Here is a 21,550-nt window from a genome sequence, read left to right as displayed (position 1 = left end):
AGCACAACACAGGTCTTTAAAATAAAAGTGGTTTTATTATAAAATTCTAAAACTGTGCTTTAAAGGATGGTCACAGGAATACTGCATAAGAAGAAGAAACATATGTTCATAATCCAATCACATAGCAGACTTTATATTGTCCACAGAATCAATATTTAAAAAACATTCCTCTATGTCAGTTAAAAAGAGACTTCAGAGCACCATTATTTGAAGGGAAGGTATTTTGCACATCAGAGTTCATCTTTGGTCTGCAATTAAGAAGCAAAATATTTAGTGCCATCAAGAAGTCTTATACCCGTCAAGATAACTTACGTTAGTCTATTAATTATTTTCCCCTAAAGGTGGAAGCAGCGAAAAAGGCAAGTGGGCGCTAAAGGTTTGTAGGGCCTGGGACTATGCTCGGAATCCCTCCTGGGGAAAGTCACATTGTGTTTTATCGGACTGCTGATGGGGAACACAAACATGTAAGTATTTGCATTACTGTAAAGGGCTTTGTGTTATGTATCTTATCAGTGAAGGGCTACAGCAGACAAGGAGGAGGAACTTAACAAAGCCTCTAAGTCCACTGGTCAGTGTTGGCACTCCCCAGCATCACTCAAAGATAAAAAATAAAAAAAGAGGACTGGAGAAAGGAAGCCGCCCAGTTTCATTTGGAGCCAACAGAAGTGTTGTGATACCAAATCACAAATTTCATGAGCAGGTACATTTCAATTCTGGAAAATTTTTAAAAGATTTTATTTTTTAAGCATTTAATTTATTTTTTAAGTAATCTCTACACCCAATGTGGGGTCAATCCAAGATCAAGAGTTGCAAGCTCTGCTGACTGAGCCAGGCCGGTGCCCCGAAGTCTAGCAAGTTTTTTTTTTTTTTTTTTTGTCAATGGCTTTAACTAATTTAATGAACTTCCAGCACTGACAAGCGTTAACACTGATGAAGAACCGTTTCTGGGTGGGGGTGAGGGGGTTGGTTAGTTACTTAGTGGCAAGTCTGCACCCCAAACAAAAAAACGAAATAACCAAAACTGATTTGTAGCACCTGCTGTTGTCATGGTGACTCTCCCTCACCAGGCAGATTCCAAGGTACCAGAAATTAACTAGTGTGCAAAATTCCTAATATGTAACAGAGAGTGAGCTTATATAAACTGATTCTATCATACCACTGGATAGCGGTCACTTAATTCGTTTCAAACCCCCTGTGAGTCAGGCATGATAACTGCCAAATCTGCCTTCTCATTTTTGGTCACAATACCACAGTTTTGAGTTTGTTCTTTTAGAGACATGATGACATTGCTTAAAATAATGTCAAGCCAATATATTACATATGTATATATTTATGTAACACATATGTATACATAGAGTGTAGAGATATACACTACAATTTATATAGTATATATTCATTCAAACAAAAAGCATTACAATCAAAACAACCCTCCCCTGCCACATCATGTCTTTACATACAACCAGGCACACAATCTAGTGATGGAGACTAGTTCTTGGTCCTAGCCTTGCTATAATCCAGCTGGGTGGTTATGAGCTAAATTCTTCTTTAGGCTTCGTTTTTATAACCGTAAGATGAAGGCATTTCCTGGGTGACCCCTAAGTCCTTTTTTTTTTTTTTTTTTTTTTAAATTTTTAAAAAATATTTTAGTAGGCTCTGTGCCCAACATGGGCCTCAAACTCACAACCCCAAGATGAAGAGTCGCATACTCCACTGACTGACCCAGCCAGGCGCCCCCCTTAAAAGGTCCTTTTAGCCTTACAAGTCTGTGTAAATCTACCATTTGTTAATGAAATCAGTATATATTGGTGGTATGAACAGAGATTGCTCTTAAATGCATAATCTGGTAATATATGAATAATCACGGTCATATGTTTTTCATCTCTAAACTGAGATGATGAGTTTTGCCAAAGCCATCTCCCGTGACACATGTGAAAACACTTTTAAAATTATAAACATCTATTCAAAGGCCATGTGAATTCTCGCGTTAAAAAAAGGCTCTCCTCCACTTTGCCGGGGGCTCCTGGACTTCTCCCCTACCTGCATCTCGGTGCCCTTTCTCTGGCCATGTTGTTCCCATGGCATCTGCCCCTCGGTAGACTGAAGGGTAGGCAGGCCCCCAGAGAAGCTCAAATAGTGGCTGCCCGACTGAAGGACTGAAGGGACGGATGAGGACTTGGAACAAGACTAGTTCTTGCTCTGCCACTGCCGGTTCGGGTTACCTGTCTCCTATGGCACGTGCAAGGAAAGAGGTCATCTTCAGTCTGTGCTTCTACCCTCTGCATGCCCTCTCGGATTTGGGGCTCACTCACTTGCAAATTGGCATATTCCTGTGGAAGCAACAAATCAGAAGTGTGCCTTTTGTAACTGGGAGCACATCCACCAAATCAGATACAGTGGAATTTGCTAGGATATGGTCCTTTTAATTCATATGTGTCAAGTTGTGAGAAGCAAAATTCATCATACTCCCCTTAAACCCCCAATAACAGAGTTTCTGAGAGGTGGCTGTCCTTTGGACACCGGCTGCTGATTGCTACTGCACCTCTCCTTATTCTATCCTTCATTTATTTATTTTTAATGTATTTATTTATTTATTTTTTTGAGAGAGAGACAACCCTGTGGGGGGGGGGAGGGGCAGAGAGAAGGGGAGGGGCAGAGGAGGGGCGGGGCAGAGAATCCGAAGCGAGCTCTGTGCTGACAGCAGAGAGCCGCCACTCAGGGCTCAAACTCACAAACTCACAAATTGAGATCATGACCTGAGCCAAAGTCAGATGCTTAACTGAGCCACCCAGGTGCCCCCATCATTTATATGACTTGTACGGTTTTGGTTTTGCCAGCTTCTGCCTTGAAGTGAAAATAATTGTGCACACGGTCTGCCCTAGACTGGGAATTTGAGGCTAGAACATATTTCCACCATGGCTTGCACAGCTCGGCCACCACCTTGATCTATCATCCGCCTGCTGTGTGTTAGGCTCTGGGCCAGGTGATGATGCTCTAGGAAATGTAATCCGAATGAGTGAGCACAAGCCTGTGGACCTTGAGGGATTCAGACAGTAAATCTTCCACTTCACCCTCTCCGTCCCTTCACCAGCCCCTGGGAAGGTTAGAAAGAGGGAGGAGCCAGTGCAGACTAGAAACAGATCAACTGTTCTGGAGTGGAGTCTAAGATTTGGGGCTCAATACCTGCAATTTTGAGATTAAAAAAAATCTTAATTTAGATCTAGTAGTATCATTAGGAAATTACTTGTTACTACTGCATTTTTTATTTTTTTATCTTTAATTTTTTTAACTACTGCATTTTTTAAAGTTTTTATTATCTTTAATTTTTTTAACTACTGCCTTTTTTAAAGTTTTTATTATCTTTAATTTTTTTAACTACTGCATTTTTTAAAAATACCTTTTTAAGTTGTCAGATATACTTTGATTATAATCCCTAAATGCTTAGGCCCATGAAAACAGTTTCCAAGAGAAGCCATGGCTCATATGGAGTCAGCAGTATAGGTCAGAAGACACTGGGCACTGTTTAGACAAAGAAATGGTAAAGCAGCGGCAAGATTGTACAAAGAGCAGGGGCGCCTGGGTGGCTCAGTTGGTTAAGCTGGTAAGCCTCTGACTTTGGCTCAGGTCACGATCTCACAATTTGTGGGTTTGAGCCGCACGTCAGGCTCTGTGCTGACAGCTCAGAGCCTGGACCCTGCTTCTGATTCTGTGTCTCCCTCTCTCTCTGGCACCCCCCCACCCCCCACTCGCACTCTCCTCTCTCAAAAATAAATACTAAAAAAAATTAAAAAAAAAAAGATTGTACAAAGAGAAAATACAGATCCATGCACAATAACTTGGCAGGATCAGAGGCCAATTTCTTAACCACACAATACAGAGTGCTAACATAAATACTTTCCCCATAATGTTGTAGCATTCTTGTCTAGCTAATGTCGGGTTTGTACTATTTTCTTTATGATTTGATGTTGGTCCCTGGTTTTTGCCCACAGAGAAGTGTATGTATCTCTTTATATTAATATACTTTTAGAAACTATTATGTGAAATGTTATTTGCTCTTAACATGCCCAATGCAAATAGTATGTCTGTTTTCTTAGAAAATACTGACCTGGAAAAGTTTAAAATAATAACAGAATATGTCATCGCCCATGAGATTATTTCTTGCAAATTCCTGTCCTGCTTTTGCTATCTTCTTTGCCTGTGGGAACAATGACAACACAAAGTCCCTTAATGAAACATGTTTTTTTCCCCGTGCACACATATGCAAACTGATCTTCAGGGTACATGTATCCTGGGACAACGGCAGGAAAAATCTTTGAGGGTAGTGTTATGTGGTAAAGGGAACATTTAACAACAGTACGTTCAAATTAAAGGGAGGTTTTTTTTTTTAGAGTTGAAAGTTTGAGGAATCATACTGGACCTTCTAGAATGAAGCCTCTCTTGCAAAGAGAAGGCACACATTAAATGAGGTAACAATGACTTTGTAAAGTAAATGCAAGACAAAACTTAACTGCTTTAACAATTCTCAGCAATTTGCCTGAAGTTTACTTCATGCAATCCTGCAGGAACTTTTTCTTCCTGCCCGTTTGAACATTTTCATATTGTTAGTAAAGGGGAGGCAGTGCCTGAGGCTCTGATCAACCTGACTGAAAAAAGAGAGAGCATCCTCAAGGCCAACCTCTAGCTTTTTATCTCAAGTGCAGAGTGGACAGTTAATCCAGACCCCATGCCAGCGTTCACCCTGAGGGGGACAGATGTGCTACCCTGGGGGGGGGGCGGCCTCCCACTGAGAGGGAAGGGTGTATGGCTCAGCATCCGGGATGCTCTTCGGGCACAAGACATTTAAAACGAGCCCATGACGGTGAGGCAGGAGAGACTGACCTTACCTCTTCGTCATGATCTTTTGCCCATTTAAGTTTTTCCAGGAGATCGCTCAGGTTGCTTTTCACTGGAATGTAGTGCTTCCATGGCTGCAGCTCATTGTAAAAGTGCTCGTAGTAGATGGAGTCCTGCTTCAGCACAACACTGTCACCGACGAGGAGGTACGGCAGGCGATACGCTGCGACAGTGCCATCAACGTTTATTTGGTACTTGTGCTGAAAAACAGAAGAGAAGCCTCCATCACACTTCCCTTCTCCACTCTCTTTACTCCCTCCTCTTTCCGCACTTGAAGCCTCATCATTGGCAGACACGAACTGGCCAGATTTTGCCCTCTGCCTTGGCCATGGAGTAAGTGCTATCATATGGACACCTGGCCTAGAGCTAAAGGCTTATTGTGATGCTCTCCCAAATTTCACAAGGGGGCCACAAGTCTAACATTAGAGCAGACAATACAATACTAAGACTGCTGTCCAAAGGCCACAACCTAGGAAAGATAGGCTTATCGTGATTTTGTAATCCCTCTAATACTTTACTGATCACGTATGAGCACCTAAGCATGGTAGCCTATGCCATATTAACCGTACCTTTTAATTTTTTTTTAAGAGAGAGAGAGTGGGAGAGGGGCAGAGAGAGAGAGAGAGAGAATATCCCAAGCAGGCTCCATGCTCAGTGTGGAGTCTTATGCGGGGCTCAATCACACAACTGTGAGATCATAACCTGAGTAGAAATCAAGAATCAGACGCTTCACTGACTGAGCCACCCAGGTGCCCCAACCATACCTTTTAAACATCAGATGGCCACACACAAGTCTTGAGAAAATTAACAAGCGTAAATGCAAGAGCAGCTATGAATACAAATATGCCTAGAGCCATGGTAACAATTACTCTCTAGCTGTAGCAAGTGCAAAGGCCTGGCACAACGCCCACTGATGAGGGATGGCTGGCAACCTCTCTTTCTTTCACAAGTCTTTGTGAAATGCATACGGAGGGAGTGATGACAATTCAACTTACGGCCTTATTTAGGACTTCCTGCTGCCATGGAACCTATCCAAAGAAAATCTGGCCACAGGTGCAGACAGAGCTGACGAATCACTTACCTTCCCACATTCCGAGGACAGGTGAGTACCTTTTGTCCACCTTTCATTCCATGACATGGGTCTTTAAAAACCACTTAGTGGCTTAGGGGCGCCTGGGGGGCTCAGTTGGTTGAGCGTCTGACTCTTGACTTCGGCTCAGGTCATGATCTCGTGGTTTGTGGGTTTGAGCCCTGTGTCAGCTGTGTTGACAGCATGGAGCCTGCTTGGGATTCTCTCCCCCCCCCCCCCCCAACCCCCACCCCTACCCTGCTTGCTCTCTCTTTCTCAAAATAAATAAACTTAAAAAAAAAAAAACAAAAACAAAAAACCACTTAGTGGTTTAGAGAATAGGGCAGCGTCCCACTGCCTAGAAGAAGGAGTTAGAAAAAGGATCCCTCCACAGGAAAAAAGAGCAGTCCACATTTTAGACACAGAAAGGTCTCCCTAATCTCCAGGATTCCCAGGCAGATCATTTGCATGGGTTTCAAGACACTTCCCCATCAGAAAGTCTGATGTGAGATACTTGGTTTATCTCTTCTTTAGACTGTTACGATGCTCTGGGGAGAAGAATTTGTAAAATCACATACATGTATTTATTAATAAGAAAGGATTTGGAGCTGAAATGTGCTTACCTTGAGGGTGAGTTGGGGAAAAAATTCTAGCCCTACCCAGGCCCAAAGCTTCCTCGATGCATATATTTTTAAAATTTATGTATTTATTTTGAAAGAGAGTGAAGGAGAGAGAGAGAGAGAGAGAGAGAGAGAGCAGGGGAGGGGCAGAGAGAGAAAGGGAGAGAGAATCCTAAGCAGGCCCTGTACTGTCAGCACAGAGCCCCATTTGGGGCTTGAACTCACGAACTGTGAGATCATGACCTGAGCCAAAACCAAGAGTCAGACGCTTAACCACCTGAGCCACCCAGGCCTCCCTCCCTTGATGCATGTTTAATGTCAGGTCTGGGTACCTTGTACCCCTCACGCTGCCAAAGTGGTCCTCAGGGCCTCATGCCTTGATGTTCGCTAAATTTTGTGCTCACCTCTTTCACCCCCTAGAATTTATAGGCCTCAGTTTCCTTCCCCCAAATGAAGACATTTGGAAAAACAGAAAGGATTGGACACAATTGATGTCATACCTTGAAGAAATCAAAAAATGAAATGTGTTTCACGATAGGACCATATAGGCTTTCATCATGTTTAAAGAAGAAGAAGTTGGTGAAGGCAGCGTCTATAAGTTCTGGGTGTTTCCTGCTGAGCTTAACCAGTTCCAGTCTCTCTTTGCGACTGTCTCGCCCTCTCCAGACAGCGGTGGAGTTCTTGCTTTCCCAGGGAGGACCTGTGTTAGCTTGCACAGACATCATATCCAGACTTACTCTGGAAGACAAAAAGTGCAACAGATTTTCCTCCCAAACCGTCACATTGCAAAGGCTGCTGGGAAAGAACTCACCAAGGCTCTGGGTCATCTTAGACCCATCTCTCACCGGCCCATGGTTTCTAGAACAGAGTCAGTCAGGTCGTAGGTAGGCATCACGATATCCTTGGAATCCGTGGAGCCACACCAGGAAAAGATTGGATGGATGTGCGAGGTGGATTTCTTTTTTTCCAAAGGCCAGTCTCCCAGATTAACGAAAAACTCCACATCTGGCATCTTCACCTGGAAAAAGAAAGCGAAGAGCTTATTTATATTGGTTGCAGTGGATAATAGCATCCATGGATCCATGTGTTGGGAAAGGCAGCCTCGTGCAGGCAGTCTTTGCAGCCCCTGCTTGGTCACAGAACGGGAAGAACGGGTCTCGGGTCTGGAACACTTCTTTACCAAGAAATGGAGCCCTCACAGTCTGGGCTGCACTCACCTCCTTGCGAGGGAATGTGCTTCATGTTCTGCTGAAGTGCAGGTGCCCCCGGCCCTCAGGCTGCCCCCAGCTCCCTGTGCTTGAGACCCCACAGGGAGCGGTCAGGGAGCTAGGCTGCGGCACGAACTGAGGTGCACACAGCCATATTGCAGGGACCGCCACCCAGCAAGGGACGGAATGTCGTTCCCTCTCTGCAAGGAAGCGCTACACCCCCTGCCCCGTGGTGTGCACACTGTCCTGTTCTCAGCCTCCTCGAATCCTGCACTGGTTCCTTCCTCGGTGGCATTTCTCTGCCTTTTCACTTTGGCTGCGTTCCTGTAATGTTCTATCCTGCAGCACAGCCAGACCACCCGGGGAGCAGGGAAACACGACACAAGTGAGAAATCCTACCAGATGAAAGGCCAGCTTTACAAGCTTCAGGTAATGATAATTAGGCCAATTTGAATAGTGAGTGATTTTTCACAATACTGTATACCTCAGTATACTAGATTTCCTTTCTGTGGTGCCTCCACAGTGGCCAATAGGCTTGCTTCAAAAAGGGATGAAGGGCGCCTGCATGGCTCAGTTGGGTAAGCGTCCGACTCTTGATGTCAGCTCAGGTCATGATCTGACGGTGGTGAGATCGAGCCCCAGCCCTGCGTTGGGCTTTGGGCTGGGCATGGAGCCTGCTTAAGATTCTGTCTCCCTCTGACCCTCTCCCCCACTCGTGCTCTTTCTCTCTCTCTCAAATTAAAAAAAAAACAAACACCAAAAAAACATTCTCTCTTGCCCTTCCCCTCCTTGCATGTACTTTCCTTCTCTCTCTTTCTCTCTTTCAAAAGAAAAGGGGGGGGGGGTATGAAATGACAAAGGTAATCTCGGTTTTAATGCTGCCAAGAGACTCTATGATGATCAGAGAGAGAAAGAATTACTGGAAAACAATTAGAACACAAAAAATTACAAAAAAGAACTTGGGACTCTACCCTTCCTTCCTGGTTAATGAGCCAGACGTTCCCATTTAAAAAATACACCCCAGGTAGGTAGGTGGTGGGACCAGACTCTAAACTCTGGAAGCTGGACACAAAAGCTGGCACTAATGATTTCCAAGCCAGGCTGCTTCTACCAACAAGTGGCACAGACATGTTCAAAGATCCTGGTTTTATATCAAGCCACAGGTAAATGTTTGGGGTAAACATCGGTATGTGTGTGTGTGTGTGTGTGTGTGTGTGTGTGTGTGTATGTGTGTGTATATATATATATATATATATATATATATATATATATTTTTTTTTTTTTTTTTTTTTTTTTTGGAGAGAGAGAAATAGAGAGTGCAAGCCTGTGATTGGGACAGGGGCAGAGGGAGAGACAGAATCCCAAGCAGGCTACACGCTCAGCTCAAAGCCTGACACGGGGCTGGATCTCACGACCCTGAGATCATGACCTGAGCTGAAATCAAGAGTCAGATACTTAACTGACTGAGCCACCCAGGCACCCCAAGACCTACTTTTTAGGCAAGAACTGTTGTGGTCAGTCTGAGAAGCATCTTGAGAAGTTGGAGTCCTGAAGGGCAGTCTTTTTTTACATTCTTTCTCAACATTGTTCTGTAATATTTTCATGTTCTTTTTTTTTTAATTTATTAAAAAAATTTTATTCTCAAGTTAGTTAACTTAGTGTAATTTGGCTTTAGGAGTAGAACCTAGTGATTCATCTCTTATATACAACACCCAGTGCTCATCCCAACAAGTGCCCTCCTTAACACCCATCACCCAATTACCCCACCGCTATCAACCCTCAGTTTGTTCTCTGTATTTAAGAGTCTCTTATGGTTTGCCTCCCTCTCTGTGTCTTGTGTCTTATTTTTCTTTCCCTTCCCCTGTGATCTTCTGTTAAGTTTCTCAAATTCTACATATGAATGAAATCACATGATATCTGTCTTTCTCTAAAGGACTTATTTCGCTTAGCATAATACCCTCCAGTTCTATCCACATTGTTGCAAATGGCAAGATTACATTCTTTTTCAATGCTGAGTAATATTCCGTTATATATATATATATATATATATATATATATACATACACACACACATATACATATATATATATGTATATGTATATATATATATATATATATATATATATATTTTTTTTTTTTTTTTCCAGAGTGGCTGCACCAGTTTGCATTCATGAGTTTGCATTCACAGCAGTGCACGAGGGTTCCCCTTTCTCCACATCCTTGCCAACATCTGTTGTTGCCTGAGCTGTTAATTTTAGCCATTCTGACTGGTGTGAGGTGATATCTCATTGTGGTTTTGATTTCCTGATGATGAGTGATGTTAAGCATCTTTTCATGTGTCTGTTGGCCATCTGGATAAGTCTTCTTTGGAAAAGTGTCTGTTCATGGCTTCTGCCCATTTCTTCACTGGATAATTTTTTTGGGGGGGGGCAGGGTGTTGAGTTTGGTAAGATCTTTATAGATTTTGGATACTAACCCTTTATCTTGTATGTCATTTGCAAATAGCTGAAGGGCAGTCTTACTTTTCCATGGATTGATACACGTGCAAGGAAAATTTGACAGCACCCCGATGTCTTAGCTTAAAGGAGGCAGAATATGCATGCTATGTAGCCACCTATGTTCAGGATGAACTCACTATAAATGCTATGCAATTCTGAGAAGATACCATGATTTCCCATGAGTAATTCAATCAAGATGTAGACACAGATTATCTAATAAATTGTTATTAAGCAACCGGTAACAAATGTGGGTAGAGCTTTTCGTATCGGCCATTTTACTATCAGGTTCTCCCTGCTGAAAGCTCATTATACCAAGGAACAGGATTCAACAGATGATGTCTTCTTTGGGCTCAAAGTAGGTTGAGTATTAAGCCAACTTTATTTTAAGACATTTTCCCTTCAAAAGTATTGTTATCGATCGAATTCTGTCCCCTACAAAAGATAAGCAAAAGTCCCAAACCCTAGTATCTCAGAAAGACCTTTTTTGGAAATAGTGTTGTTGCAGTTATAATTAGTTAAGCTGAGGTCATACTGGAGTAGGGTGGGCCCTGATTCAATATGACTGGTGTCCTTAGAAGAGAGAGACACACAGGGAAGGCCGTGCGATGATGGGGCAGAGGCTGGGGTGATGTGGCTGCAAACCAAGGAGCGCCAAGGATGGCTGGCACGCCACGAGAAGCAGGGGGAGGAAGGAAGGGTCCTCCCCTACAGCTCTCAGGAGGGTCGGGGTGGGGGCAAGGCCCTGCTGACACCTTGCTCCCAGACTTGTAACCTCCAGAACTGCGAGAGAACAAAAATTTCTGCTGTTTTACGTCTCCAAGCTCGCAGTACTTTGTGACGGCCACAGTAGGAAATGAATGCAGGTATTCTCAGGACATAAAGCTTCAGAATAGTATTTTAATAAGGTTCCAGGATAGAGCACCACTGAAGCTGTTATTTTTAAAAATTATATTGTAAAACCTGGGCTGAAAGTGTCTTTACCTGAGAGGAAAAAAAAATACTTACTTTTCTAGTCAGAGAAAGTAGTATGGCATCCATGAAAATTCTAAAGCCTACATGTTCACCGTGAGTCTTGATGTAAACCTAAAAGAGAAATGAACATTTATTACGTTAATCTAACAGGACTGGCAGACTTCAATGAGGTAAAGTGTATCACAATGATCTTTAGAATGATTTAAAACAATTTTTTTACTATTTATTTATTTTTGAGAGAGACAGAACGTGAGCTGGGGAGGATCAGAGAGAGAGGGAGACACAGAATCTGAAGCAGACTCCAGGCTCAGAGCTGTCAGCACAGAGCCCGACGTGGGGCTCGAACTCACGAATTGTGAGATCATGACCTGAGCCGAAGTTGGACACTTAACCGACTGAGCCACCCAGGCACCCCAGAATTATGTTTTAAAAATATTTTATTTTATTTTTTAAAGTTTATTTATTTATTTTCAGAGAGAGCGAGAGAGAGGGAGAGAGAGAGAGCAGGGGAGGGACAGAGGGAGAGGGAGACCGAGAATTCCAAGCAGGCTCTGAACTGGCAACACGGAGCCTGATGTGGGGCTCGAACTCACAAACTGTGAGATCATTCTGTGAGCTGAAACTAACAGTCGGACACTTAACCAACTAAGCCACCCAGGTGCCCCTTAAAGATTTTTATTTCTAAGTAATCTCTACACCCAACATGGGGTTTAAATCCACAACCTCCGGAACAAGAGTCACACGCTCCACCAACTGAGCCAGCCAGCTCCCCATTGAATGATACTTAATAAAACTCAGTAGCTATTTAGAGCCAAAAGGTCAAAGGAAAACAAAACAAAATAAAAAAAGTCACCAAGTCAAACAAGCAAACCTTAATTGTACCTTGTTGTCCTTCAAGGTATAATGACACAAGCTTTGTCTTTGTCCAAATCTTTTTGGGATTTCTGCTGCAATCTTTTCTGGATCGACCGTAGGAAAATGTGCCAGATCTTTCTGAATCTGAGTTATGGTCTCTGGGCAGTTCATCTCCTGCAACCAGGCTGCACTATCTTCCAAAGGACAATCACAGTTTTCATGGTAAACTGGCCCTGATTACACACAAGTAACAAAATATCACCGTAACAATTTCACTCACGGTTCAAAACACGTAACAAATATCCATTATATGGCTTCATTAACACTGTTGTTGTAAAATTATGTTCCAAATTACCTTTTAAAATATATGGAGATTTGGCAACATGTTGACCTTGGAATTTAACTTCTACCTTCAGGTTTTGGTAGCTTGCATACATTCTGTATCTTACTATGAAGGATCCATCCTTCCGGTCTAAAACCTGGACTCCAACTCTAGTGAACTGCTCTTCTGGTGCTGAGATTTTAATCTGGAACACCTTTTCACCTGGAGAAGATGTGAACCTGTCACGGGAAGAACAGTAAGATATAAAGATTATTTTAAGGCACAAATGCACAAAGATTCTGCTCTCCAGTCTGTCAGCCTTATTCTTTTTCTCAAACTCTCCCCCTAACATATATGCTTGCTGCCTCTCTCATATGCTTGTAGTGCCGGAATGAATGTGATGGACCAGAGATTTAAGAAAAAGAAGAGGATGGCAGAAGGCCACAATAACATAAACATTTCATTAGGAAATTTCAAGGGAATATGTAAAGGCTACATATTCATGTAAACATAGAACCCACTTACGCATTCCACATATAAACATATTATTGGGGTCCCTGGGTGGCTCAGTAGGTTGAGTGTTTGACTCTTGTTTCCAGCTCAGGTCATGGTCCCAAGGTTGTGGGATCAAGCCCCGTGTTGGGTTCTGTGCTGAGCGTGGAGCCCACTGAATATTCTCTCTCTTCCTAAAACAAAACCAAAAACCAAAACACACACACACACACACACACACACACACACACACACAAACCCTCTTGTCCACCTACTATTTATTTCATGCATCTGGAAATTTGTGGTCAAATGGTGCCTATAAAGATAACGACCTTTTGAAAAATCTCTTTCAATGATTCTTTTTCTTTTTTTTCTTCTCTCTCTCTCTCTTCCTTTCTTTCTTAGAGGGTGCATGTGGGCAAGGGGCAGTGAGAGAGAGAGAGAGAGAGAGAGAGAGAGAGAGAGAGAGAGAATCCCAAGCAGTTTCCACACTGTCAGCATAGAGCCTTTGGTGGGCCAAACCCATGAACCCCGTGAGTTCATGACCTGAGCTGAAACTAAGAGGCCCGTGATCAAGCGACTGGGCCACCCAGGCTCCCCTAAAAGTTTTTTTTAAGTGAGTGTTCCTGCTATTAAGATTGTTAAAATGGTATTTAGTTTCCCCAATTGTTATACCCAAGTGACACAATTGATAACTTTTTTTTTTTTCTGCTTTGGAAAACTTCTTGAAAGTTTTTCTTGGAATACCCAAGATGGTTTTTTTTCCCCTTACAAAATACATGTGGTCAGCATCCTCGAATAACAAAAAGACAATCATTTCACAGAAGTATGTGAATTCTAATTTATTTTATTTTTATTTTAGGGAGAGAGAGAGACAGAGCATTTTATTTATTTCTATTTATATTTTAGGGAGAGGGGCAGAGGGAAGGAGAGAGAGAATCGTAAGCAGGCTCCATATTGAGTGTGGAGCCGGACTCCAGGCTTGATCCCAGGACCCTGAGATCTTGACGTCAGCAGAAAGCTCTCCTGACTGAACTGAGCCACCCAAGTGCCCCAGAAGTATGTGAATTTTAAAAGTACGTTTTAAGTTATCATCTTAATGGTTGAATTCAATGGAATGCAATGTTTGTTACAAACACACAGGAGACTCACACTGATACTTTCCCTCTTAACTGTAAAGTTTCAAATAGTGTTTCATTTTTCTCCGTGTTTCAAAACTCGCTCACCTGCAGAAGTCTACCTGAAAGCAGAGGGCAGCACCAGAGAGGGATGAACCAAACGACTTTTTCACAGCTGGGTGTGTACATTCCTTACAACAGCTTAAGCAAAAGTAGGTAGAAACACAACTTCCAGCAAAGTGCAGAGGCTTTGTCTCCCCTGTCAGAATATCTAGGAGAAGAGGGAATCCGGAAACATTTCTAAAGCTACAGGGAAAAATTGATTGGGATGGGGAAAGACTGTTACAACCGCATGTGGATAGCATCCAAATATCCTGGAATTTAAACCGCTGTGGAAAAACCTTGGGCGGATAAAAAAAGGGAGAAACGGTCCATTTTCACTGCATTCCAAAATAGGGAGCCGTTTCTGGACTTACTTATTTCCTGATGTATCCACCGCCTGAATGTAGAAATAGCGAGCGGGAAGCACGACAGCTGCCTTCAGCCCGGGTCCCCATACTTCGCTCTTCTCCGGACTCAGTCGCCTCTCTCCGCCGGTCTCGGCAAGTGCTGGCACTGTCCCCAGAAAGAAGTAGTAAAGCAGCAAAATGCTAAACATTTACAAGACCGACTCTCGAAATGATCCACGGATAAATGAAGTGGAAGAAGTGGACGGGACCAGCGGCGCCTTGGGCAGGGGCACGTTGGCCGATCGCAGCAGGAAACACGACTCCAAAAAGGTGTCGCTTGCTGGGCTGGGCAGGCGCGCGGGTCTCCTCTCTCCCCCAGGACAGTCACAGGCGGATCGCTGGCTGGTCCGGCTGAAGGATGCCACCCGTTCCAAACACGCTGCTCCTCTTTCTCCCGACAATGATAAACTTGTGTTGCTCTTACAACTGGAGCATCCTTGGGGGCGAATCGGTCTCAGGCTCCAGCCCAAGGTGCAGGGCGAGGGGATTGGCCCGCGTGTCGCCGGGCTGAGTAAGGCCCTCTCCAAGTGGATGGCGCGGTGGCGTCCGTGCTCCACGGCTTCCTGGGACATGTAGTTCGCGATAGAACTAGCGGAAATCCTGCCAGGTTTTACCTACTCTCACTCGTTTATTTACTTTGCGGTCACCGCTTACATACAAGGTGCCCAACAGAGGGGCATGCGGGGGCACAGCTAAGATTAAAGAAAAAAAAATTGTCACCATACCCTCCGCACGTGCAGAGGGCAGGTATTATAAAACACGATGAAAGGAAGGTGTTGTCAATGATATCTGACAATCGGTCGCCGGGCACAGCCGTCCAGGGCGCTGTCCCCGCGCGCTCCAATGGGACGAGAGACGCCAGCCCCAGGGTGACTGGAGGCACGTCGCGGGCAGCGAGCGGGAAGCTGTGATCCGGGTCCGGTGCCGGCTCTGCGGCGGCCGCAGCGACTCGACCCCGCCGGACAGGCCGAGAGGTACCCGGGGCTGTGGGCCGGGCGGAGGTGGCTGCGGGCTGCTGTGCGCCCAGCGCGCGGGGCCATCCGCCCGGCACTCGCGCGCCGCGGGCAGGGCCTGCTGCTGCCCGCCTGTCCTGGGCGCCGCCTGTGGCCGCCTGGGTTGCCGGGGGCCGTGGGCTCCCTGGAGCCCCGTGGCCGTCCGAGCGGTGGCCACTGCACCCGTGCCCGTCCTCCTCCTGGGAAAAAGTGGGGTGAAGAGCTGGGCCGCAACATGGGGGGAGTGTTAGGGAGATGAGGGGCGAGTGCTCTCGGGAACAAAGCCCGATTTGGAGATGTCCGCGTGGATACCGGTGGCTCCTGCCTGGCGCGGGTGTCCACGCCACGCCGGCCAGGGCCTGGCTGGGAGCGCGCCGTGGCCGTCCCTTCTTCCCCGCACGTCTGCCCCTTGGCCGGGGGTGGGGGGGGGGGAGGTCACCAGGAGGGGTCACGGAGCTCCGGTATCGGATCCAGAGCCTCCAGCTCTCCCTCCCACTTCCCTCTCGGGACCTCTGCCAGCTGCCCGGAAAACCCAGACCCGCCGGGGGGCTCCGCGGGCAAAGCTGGCCTGGGTGGGCGTCCAGGCGGGGCTTGTCTGTTTTTTAATTTTTTGCAATTGTCTTGAGCATCGATTTCAACTGGTGCATTCAGAGCTCAAATAGGCGACTCCCTCCTGGCCCGGGAGCAGTAACTGACGCGTCCCACCCGCCCTCGAGCGTCCGGAACCTCCCGCGGCCCCGGGCGGGTTGGAGGCGATCACCCCGCGGGCGTCCGCAGCGCTCCCCCTATCGGCGGACTCCGGCTTCCGGCCCAGGCGGGAGGCGGGCGGAGAGGCCCGGAGGCCTCGCTGCGGGGACGGGGGCTGGGGGGCTGGGTCCCGGAGAGCGCGCGCGGGCCGAGGGGGCCGCCGGAGGGGCGCGGGCTGGGAGCGCAGCCTGGCTCCTCCCCTCGCCCGGCGCCGCCTCCTCACACACCGGCTCGGCGAGGCGGGGACCGGCCTGCGAGGCTGTCGCTTGGGTCCCGGCGGCCTCTGAGCCTGGCGGCGCCGCGAGCTTCGCAGAACAGGGAGGTGGGAGCTCCGCTCGCTTGCCCCGGGAGCCTGGGCTGCACGCCGCCGGGAGGACCCGGTATCCTTCGTAGGCCCGCGGCCGCAGCCCGGGAAGGGGCTCGGGTCTGAGCCCGGCAAGGGGCCTGGAGCGCGTGTGGAGGACACCGGGGAGGAGGACCGAGACCTGACCCGCTGGGGCTTAGCGCGTCTGGCCCAGCTCGTGGGCGCCTTTTCCACTGTTAGTAAGTCACTTCCATGCTGTTACCTTTCCCTGGCCTTCCGTATGGAATACAGATCATAATAGTTGTCACATTGGGAGGCTTGCTGAAGAGACTTCTGAAGGTCTTTCGTTCCCTAAGCCAACTTGATACTTTAAAATACGGATTGGAAATATAACCCGAAAAGAATGTAGCCTAGGCGATGGATACTGACCTTACAAATGGAGCGTTTATTTGACAGAACAGTTCGTTCTAGTGACTTCTAAAAATCGTTACTTTACAGGTGCATTTTATAAAATTTTGTTCACTCACAGTTAAACAGTATTTCTGTTGCCTGTGCCATGATGGTTGAGAACATCATTAAATTGAGCCTTAGGTCCTTAGACATTCTTAGTAAAATCGTAATAGAGCATGTTCTCTCTTACCTGGATTAGGAAACATCATTCTCACAGACGACACCCAGGGAGGAGGAAAAAGAGGCTGTTTAGCCTAATGTCCAGCCCCTGATTCCTAAAGCCTCTCCTAGTAAATCTTCCTGGAATCTACTAGGCTGCTAATCCGGTGCTTAAAATAATGCCTGGCATGATGTAGGCACTTACAAGTTAAGTCTTTGTTGATGAAACTTTTAAAAAATGCTCTTCCCTGGGGATAGCCCTGGTAAGACTTGTTAAGGAAAGGTATTGAGTATGCACAGGGTGACCTAGCCGGGTTTGGGGAGCAAAGAAAGAATCCCTAGAAAGTGACATGGAAGGATATGTGCAATAAATGGGGATTAACCAAATACTGGAGGGTGAGTAGGAGCAGAATGCATCCAGAGATTGGAAAGTTGGAAGGAGGAAGGGGGCTCTGAGAGAGGGATGGGGCTAAGGAGATCCATCCTGGGGCCAGGCAAGGAGTTGGCTTTTTGTTCTAAGAGCGGAAGGTTTTAGGCAGGGGAGTTATGTGAGCATATATATGTGTCCAAGCTTTATTTTCTAATAACTCTGCACAGGTCAGATTAGAAATATCATCCCGGGGGTGGGGTGGTGCTAGGAGTGGGGATAGACTTGGGAATGGTTTACCAAAATAGGAACAAAAGGAGATATGAGGTGTGACAAAACCAGAGAAGCTACAGGCTATTTAGTGGAGGGACAAGTGCACCTTTGTCCCTCAGTGTTTCCTGAGGCTATAATTACAACATAATACAGTGATTGCTGTCTCTAATGATTCTGTTATCAGTAATGACTTGTGCTCAGTTCACATGTAGGAAAGCCTGAGGACGCGATAATAATAGATAATACTAACATCAGTTAGCTTCAGGGGCTCACACTGACATGGGGAGAACATTCCCCAGATCTGACAGATACTAAGGGAAGAAAATAAACATCAACAGTGTTTGGGTCATGGGAGTTGGATGATTTTCATTTTCTTTGTGTCATATCTTGGTATTTTGTAGTAGTTTTCTCTGTCATTTGTTTTACTTCTGTGATAAAAATCTAGAAACATTACACAATTTTTCAAAGAGAAATTTCCATAAACAGTGCTTCAAAGGAGAACGTTTTCATACCGGTATTGGCTTTTATTGACAATTGATATAAATTATGCCCTTATGTGGATGATCTTCACTTTTTTTTTTTTTTGTAGAAGTGCAACCAAAGAGATCATGCTTGTTGAGTGACCATTATTTAAAAGCAAACAAACCCAAAACGCAAAGAAAACCAGACTATTAAACTTTTTGTTAATTAAGTGCTATGTTGGGGCGCCTGGGTGGCTCAGTCGGTTAAGTGGCCGACTTCGGCTCAGGTCATGATCTCGCGGTCCGTGAGTTCAAACCCCGCGTCGGGCTCTGTGCTGACAGCTCAGAGCCTAGAGCCTGTTTCAGATTCTGTGTCTCCCTCTCTCTGACCCTCCCCCGTTCATGCTCTGTCTCTCTCCGTCTCAAAAATAAACAAACGTTAAAAAAAAAAAAAAAAAAAAATTAAGTGCTATGTTCTTTCTTGTATTTAGCTTCCAGAAAGTTCAACCCTACCTTTTTTTAAAGAAAAAGTTATTTATTTATTTATTTATTTATTTATTTATTTATTTATAGCACACACAAGAGAGAGAGCACAAGCAGGAGAGGGGTAGAGAGAGGGGGAGAGAGAATCCCAAGCAGGCTCTGCATTGTCAGCACAGTGTCTGATGTGGGGCTTCATCTCGTGAACTGTGAGATCATGACCTGAGCAGAAATCAAGAGTCAAGAGTCAGATGCTTAACCACTTGAGCCACCCAAGCGCCCCTCAGCCCTACCTTTTGTGCTCAAATGCACTAATTTCCTTTTGCCTATGTTTTTGTTAAGAATATTCTCTATATGTTCCAAATGAGCATTCTTCATAACATCCCCACGCCACAGAGAGCTGGTCCCATGGGCACACTTCTATTAAATCTGAGGAAGGAAGCTGTGACAAAGTAGAAACTAAGCTTGAGATGAAGAGACAAGGGCAGTGCCCGGAGCATTTCTGTCCCCACCACTCCCTCCGATGGACTCCAACACCCTTGGGTCACTACCCCTTATTTACCAGGGCCCTATGCACCCTACCGCAACCCACCCATACAGCCCCAATGCCACAAATAATACCTACCTCCGTCCACCACGCTGGCTCTCAGAGAAAGGCACCAGGACAACAGATCAGTAGAAAGTGCTTTGTTAGGTCATCTGCTAAGAATCAGAGAAATCGACTCCTCAGAAAAGCCCAGTGTGGCCTGTACAGCCTCAGATACAAGCTTCTCTTTGCATCTTCCTCCAACATCACCATGACACCAGGAGATGAGGAAGAAAGAGAAGGCTTAAAGCTTCCTGTGAAGAGATCCACTGCTAGCACTCCCAGGATTTCTTGAAAACAAGAGAAGTTTCCCAAATGATACCGTTGGGGGTTCCATCTTTGGTGGGGAGGTTCCAGCCAAACCGACTTTTCTGCGAATAACTATAAACTGCACCAATTCCAAAAAACTCACTCCCCAAAGGTTTGAATGGAAGGAAAGCATTCCTGGGGTGCCTGGGTGGCTCAGTGGGTTAAGTGTCCTACTCTAGTCAGCTGTGCTGACAGCTCAGAGCCTGGAGGCTGCTTTAGATCTTCTCCCCCCCTCACTGCCCCCCACCCCCTCACTTGTTCTCTCTCTCTCTCTCTCTCTCTCTCAAAAATAAGTAAGCATTAAAAAAGAAAAAAGGAAAGCATTCCTTAAAAATAAAGGGAATGGAATCTCTTGTAGGATATGTGGAGTCCTCCTTGTAATGAACTCTGTTACCTTAAATTACATGTAGGACATGCCTTACCTTTACTAGTTTCTGCTCACAGATTTAGAGGGACCACGGCTCTTGTGGCAATCCTTCTTCTGTTATTTCTTATTGCCTTAGAGGTTTTTGTCATTCAATATTTGTATGAGGGGTTTTATATAACCATTTTCTGTAACCTAAGAAAATTATTCTCACTTCTAATTTTTTTAAAATAAGCGAATGGGCAGAGATATTGACTAGTGAACATCAGACTGGTTACCTGGGGCGGGCTGTGTCTCTTGAGTACTTTTCTATCACTAGAGCCCTGTGGGGTGGGCACACTCAGAACTGGCACCTGCACCCTGTGCCCTCCTGTACCACCTGTGTTGGTCTGACTCATCAAGGTCCTGTAAATCTTCGACTTCCGCAAATGCCCTTGGTTGCTATTTAAACTGTTCTGTTTTCTTCCCCAAAGGAACTGGTGTAGACTTGAAAATGAGTTTTTCCTGAGACTGACCAGAAGTTAGTGACTACTAACTATAATTGTGGTGATGGATGCACAGCTTTATTGGGATATGATTCACACATCGTACAATTCACCTGTTTCAAATGTCCAGTTCAGTAGCTTTTAGTATATTCATAATGTTGTGGATTCATCACCTCAATCAATTATAGAATAGTTTCATTATTACAAAAGAAACCCCATCATCCCCAACCTCCTCCTCCCTCCCAGCTGTAGGTAACCCACTAATCTAATTTCTGTCACTAGAGATTTGCCTATTCTGAACATTTCATATAAATGGAATCATACACTGTCTGCTCCTTTGTGACTGGCTTCATTCATTTAGCATAATGCTTTCAAGGGCCATCTGTGTTGTAGCATGGGTCAGTATTTCATTTATTTTTATTGCCCAATAATATTCTGTAGCATGGATAAACTACATTTTATTTATCTTACTTACTCATTCATCAATTGATGGATATTTGGCTTGTTTCTCCTTTTTGGCTATGATAAATAATGCTGCTACAAACATTTGTGTGGACATATGTGTTCATTTCTTGTAGCTATATACCTAGGAGTGAAATTGCTTGATCATATGGTCACTCTGTAAGTGTTTGAGGAACTGTTTTCCAAAGTGACTAGACCATTCTGCATTTCCATCAGACGTGTATGAGGGTTCCAGTTCCACCACATCCTCAACAATCCTTATCGTCTATCTTTTTCATTAAAGCCATCCTGCTGGGTTGACATAGTGTCTTACTGTGGTTTTGATTTGCATTTCCGAGATGGCTAATGATGCTGAACATCATTTCGTTGTGTTTATTGACCATTTCTACACTGTCTTTGGAGAAGTGACTATTCAGATATTTTGCCTATTAAAAAAAATTTTTTTAATGTTTTTATTTATCTTTGAGAGAAAGAGAGAAACAGAGCCTGTGTGGGGTGGGCAGAGAGAGAGAGGGAGATATAGAATCTGAAGCAGGCTCCAGGCTCTGAGCTGTCAGC

General features: G+C 45.2%; 2 protein-coding genes across 6 annotated transcripts in view; one reads left to right on the top strand and one right to left on the bottom strand.

Moving 5' to 3' along the window:
• Positions 1-15: 15 nt before the first annotated feature.
• On the bottom strand, positions 16-15,011 carry POGLUT2 (protein O-glucosyltransferase 2). Of its 2 annotated transcripts, none has more exons than XM_060636727.2 (10): positions 14,521-15,011; positions 12,468-12,673; positions 12,140-12,345; positions 11,291-11,368; positions 7,425-7,597; positions 7,080-7,317; positions 4,881-5,090; positions 4,103-4,192; positions 2,220-2,327; positions 16-248 (listed from the first exon to the last, which is right to left on the bottom strand). In XM_060636727.2, the coding sequence occupies exons 1-10, from the start codon at positions 14,700-14,702 to the stop codon at positions 231-233; spliced, it is 1,509 nt and encodes a 502-aa protein (XP_060492710.1). In that variant the 5' UTR covers positions 14,703-15,011; the 3' UTR covers positions 16-230. The 2 variants fall into 2 exon arrangements, with proteins under 2 accessions (XP_060492710.1, XP_060492709.1); XM_060636726.2 differs by lacking the exon at positions 14,521-15,011 and adding an exon at positions 14,153-14,425.
• A 128-nt stretch (positions 15,012-15,139) lies between these two features.
• Positions 15,140-21,550, top strand: part of BIVM (basic, immunoglobulin-like variable motif containing) — a 43,728-nt gene continuing 37,317 nt past the window's right edge. For 2 of the 4 annotated variants that reach the window (XM_078453141.2, XM_078453134.1), the window contains exon 1: positions 15,140-15,527. The gene's annotated coding sequence lies outside the window, so the exon portion shown is untranslated. Of the gene's footprint in view, positions 15,528-16,361; positions 16,836-21,550 lie in introns of those variants that run through there. The other 2 variants (XM_060636724.3, XM_060636723.3) reach the window with 2 other exon arrangements.

This window comes from Panthera onca, chromosome A1 (assembly GCF_046562875.1).
Source record: "Panthera onca isolate mPanOnc1 chromosome A1, mPanOnc1 haplotype 2, whole genome shotgun sequence".
Classification (NCBI taxonomy): domain Eukaryota; kingdom Metazoa; phylum Chordata; class Mammalia; order Carnivora; family Felidae; genus Panthera; species Panthera onca.
Note: the sequence above shows the minus strand (reverse complement) of the source record. Positions and strands in the feature narration are given on the sequence as shown.

Excerpts from the sequence above, each read along its gene's own strand:
- POGLUT2 (XM_060636726.2), bottom strand. The coding sequence starts at position 14,409 with ATGCTATCCACATGCGGTTGTAACAGTCTTTCCCCATCCCAATCAATT. Across the intron at positions 12,674-14,152 it reads TTTCAGGTAGACTTCTGCAG|GTTCACATCTTCTCCAGGTG; the intron begins GTGAGCGAGTTT and ends TTCCCGTGACAG. Across the intron at positions 7,318-7,424 it reads GTTCTAGAAACCATGGGCCG|AGTAAGTCTGGATATGATGT; the intron begins GTGAGAGATGGG and ends TTTGTCTTCCAG.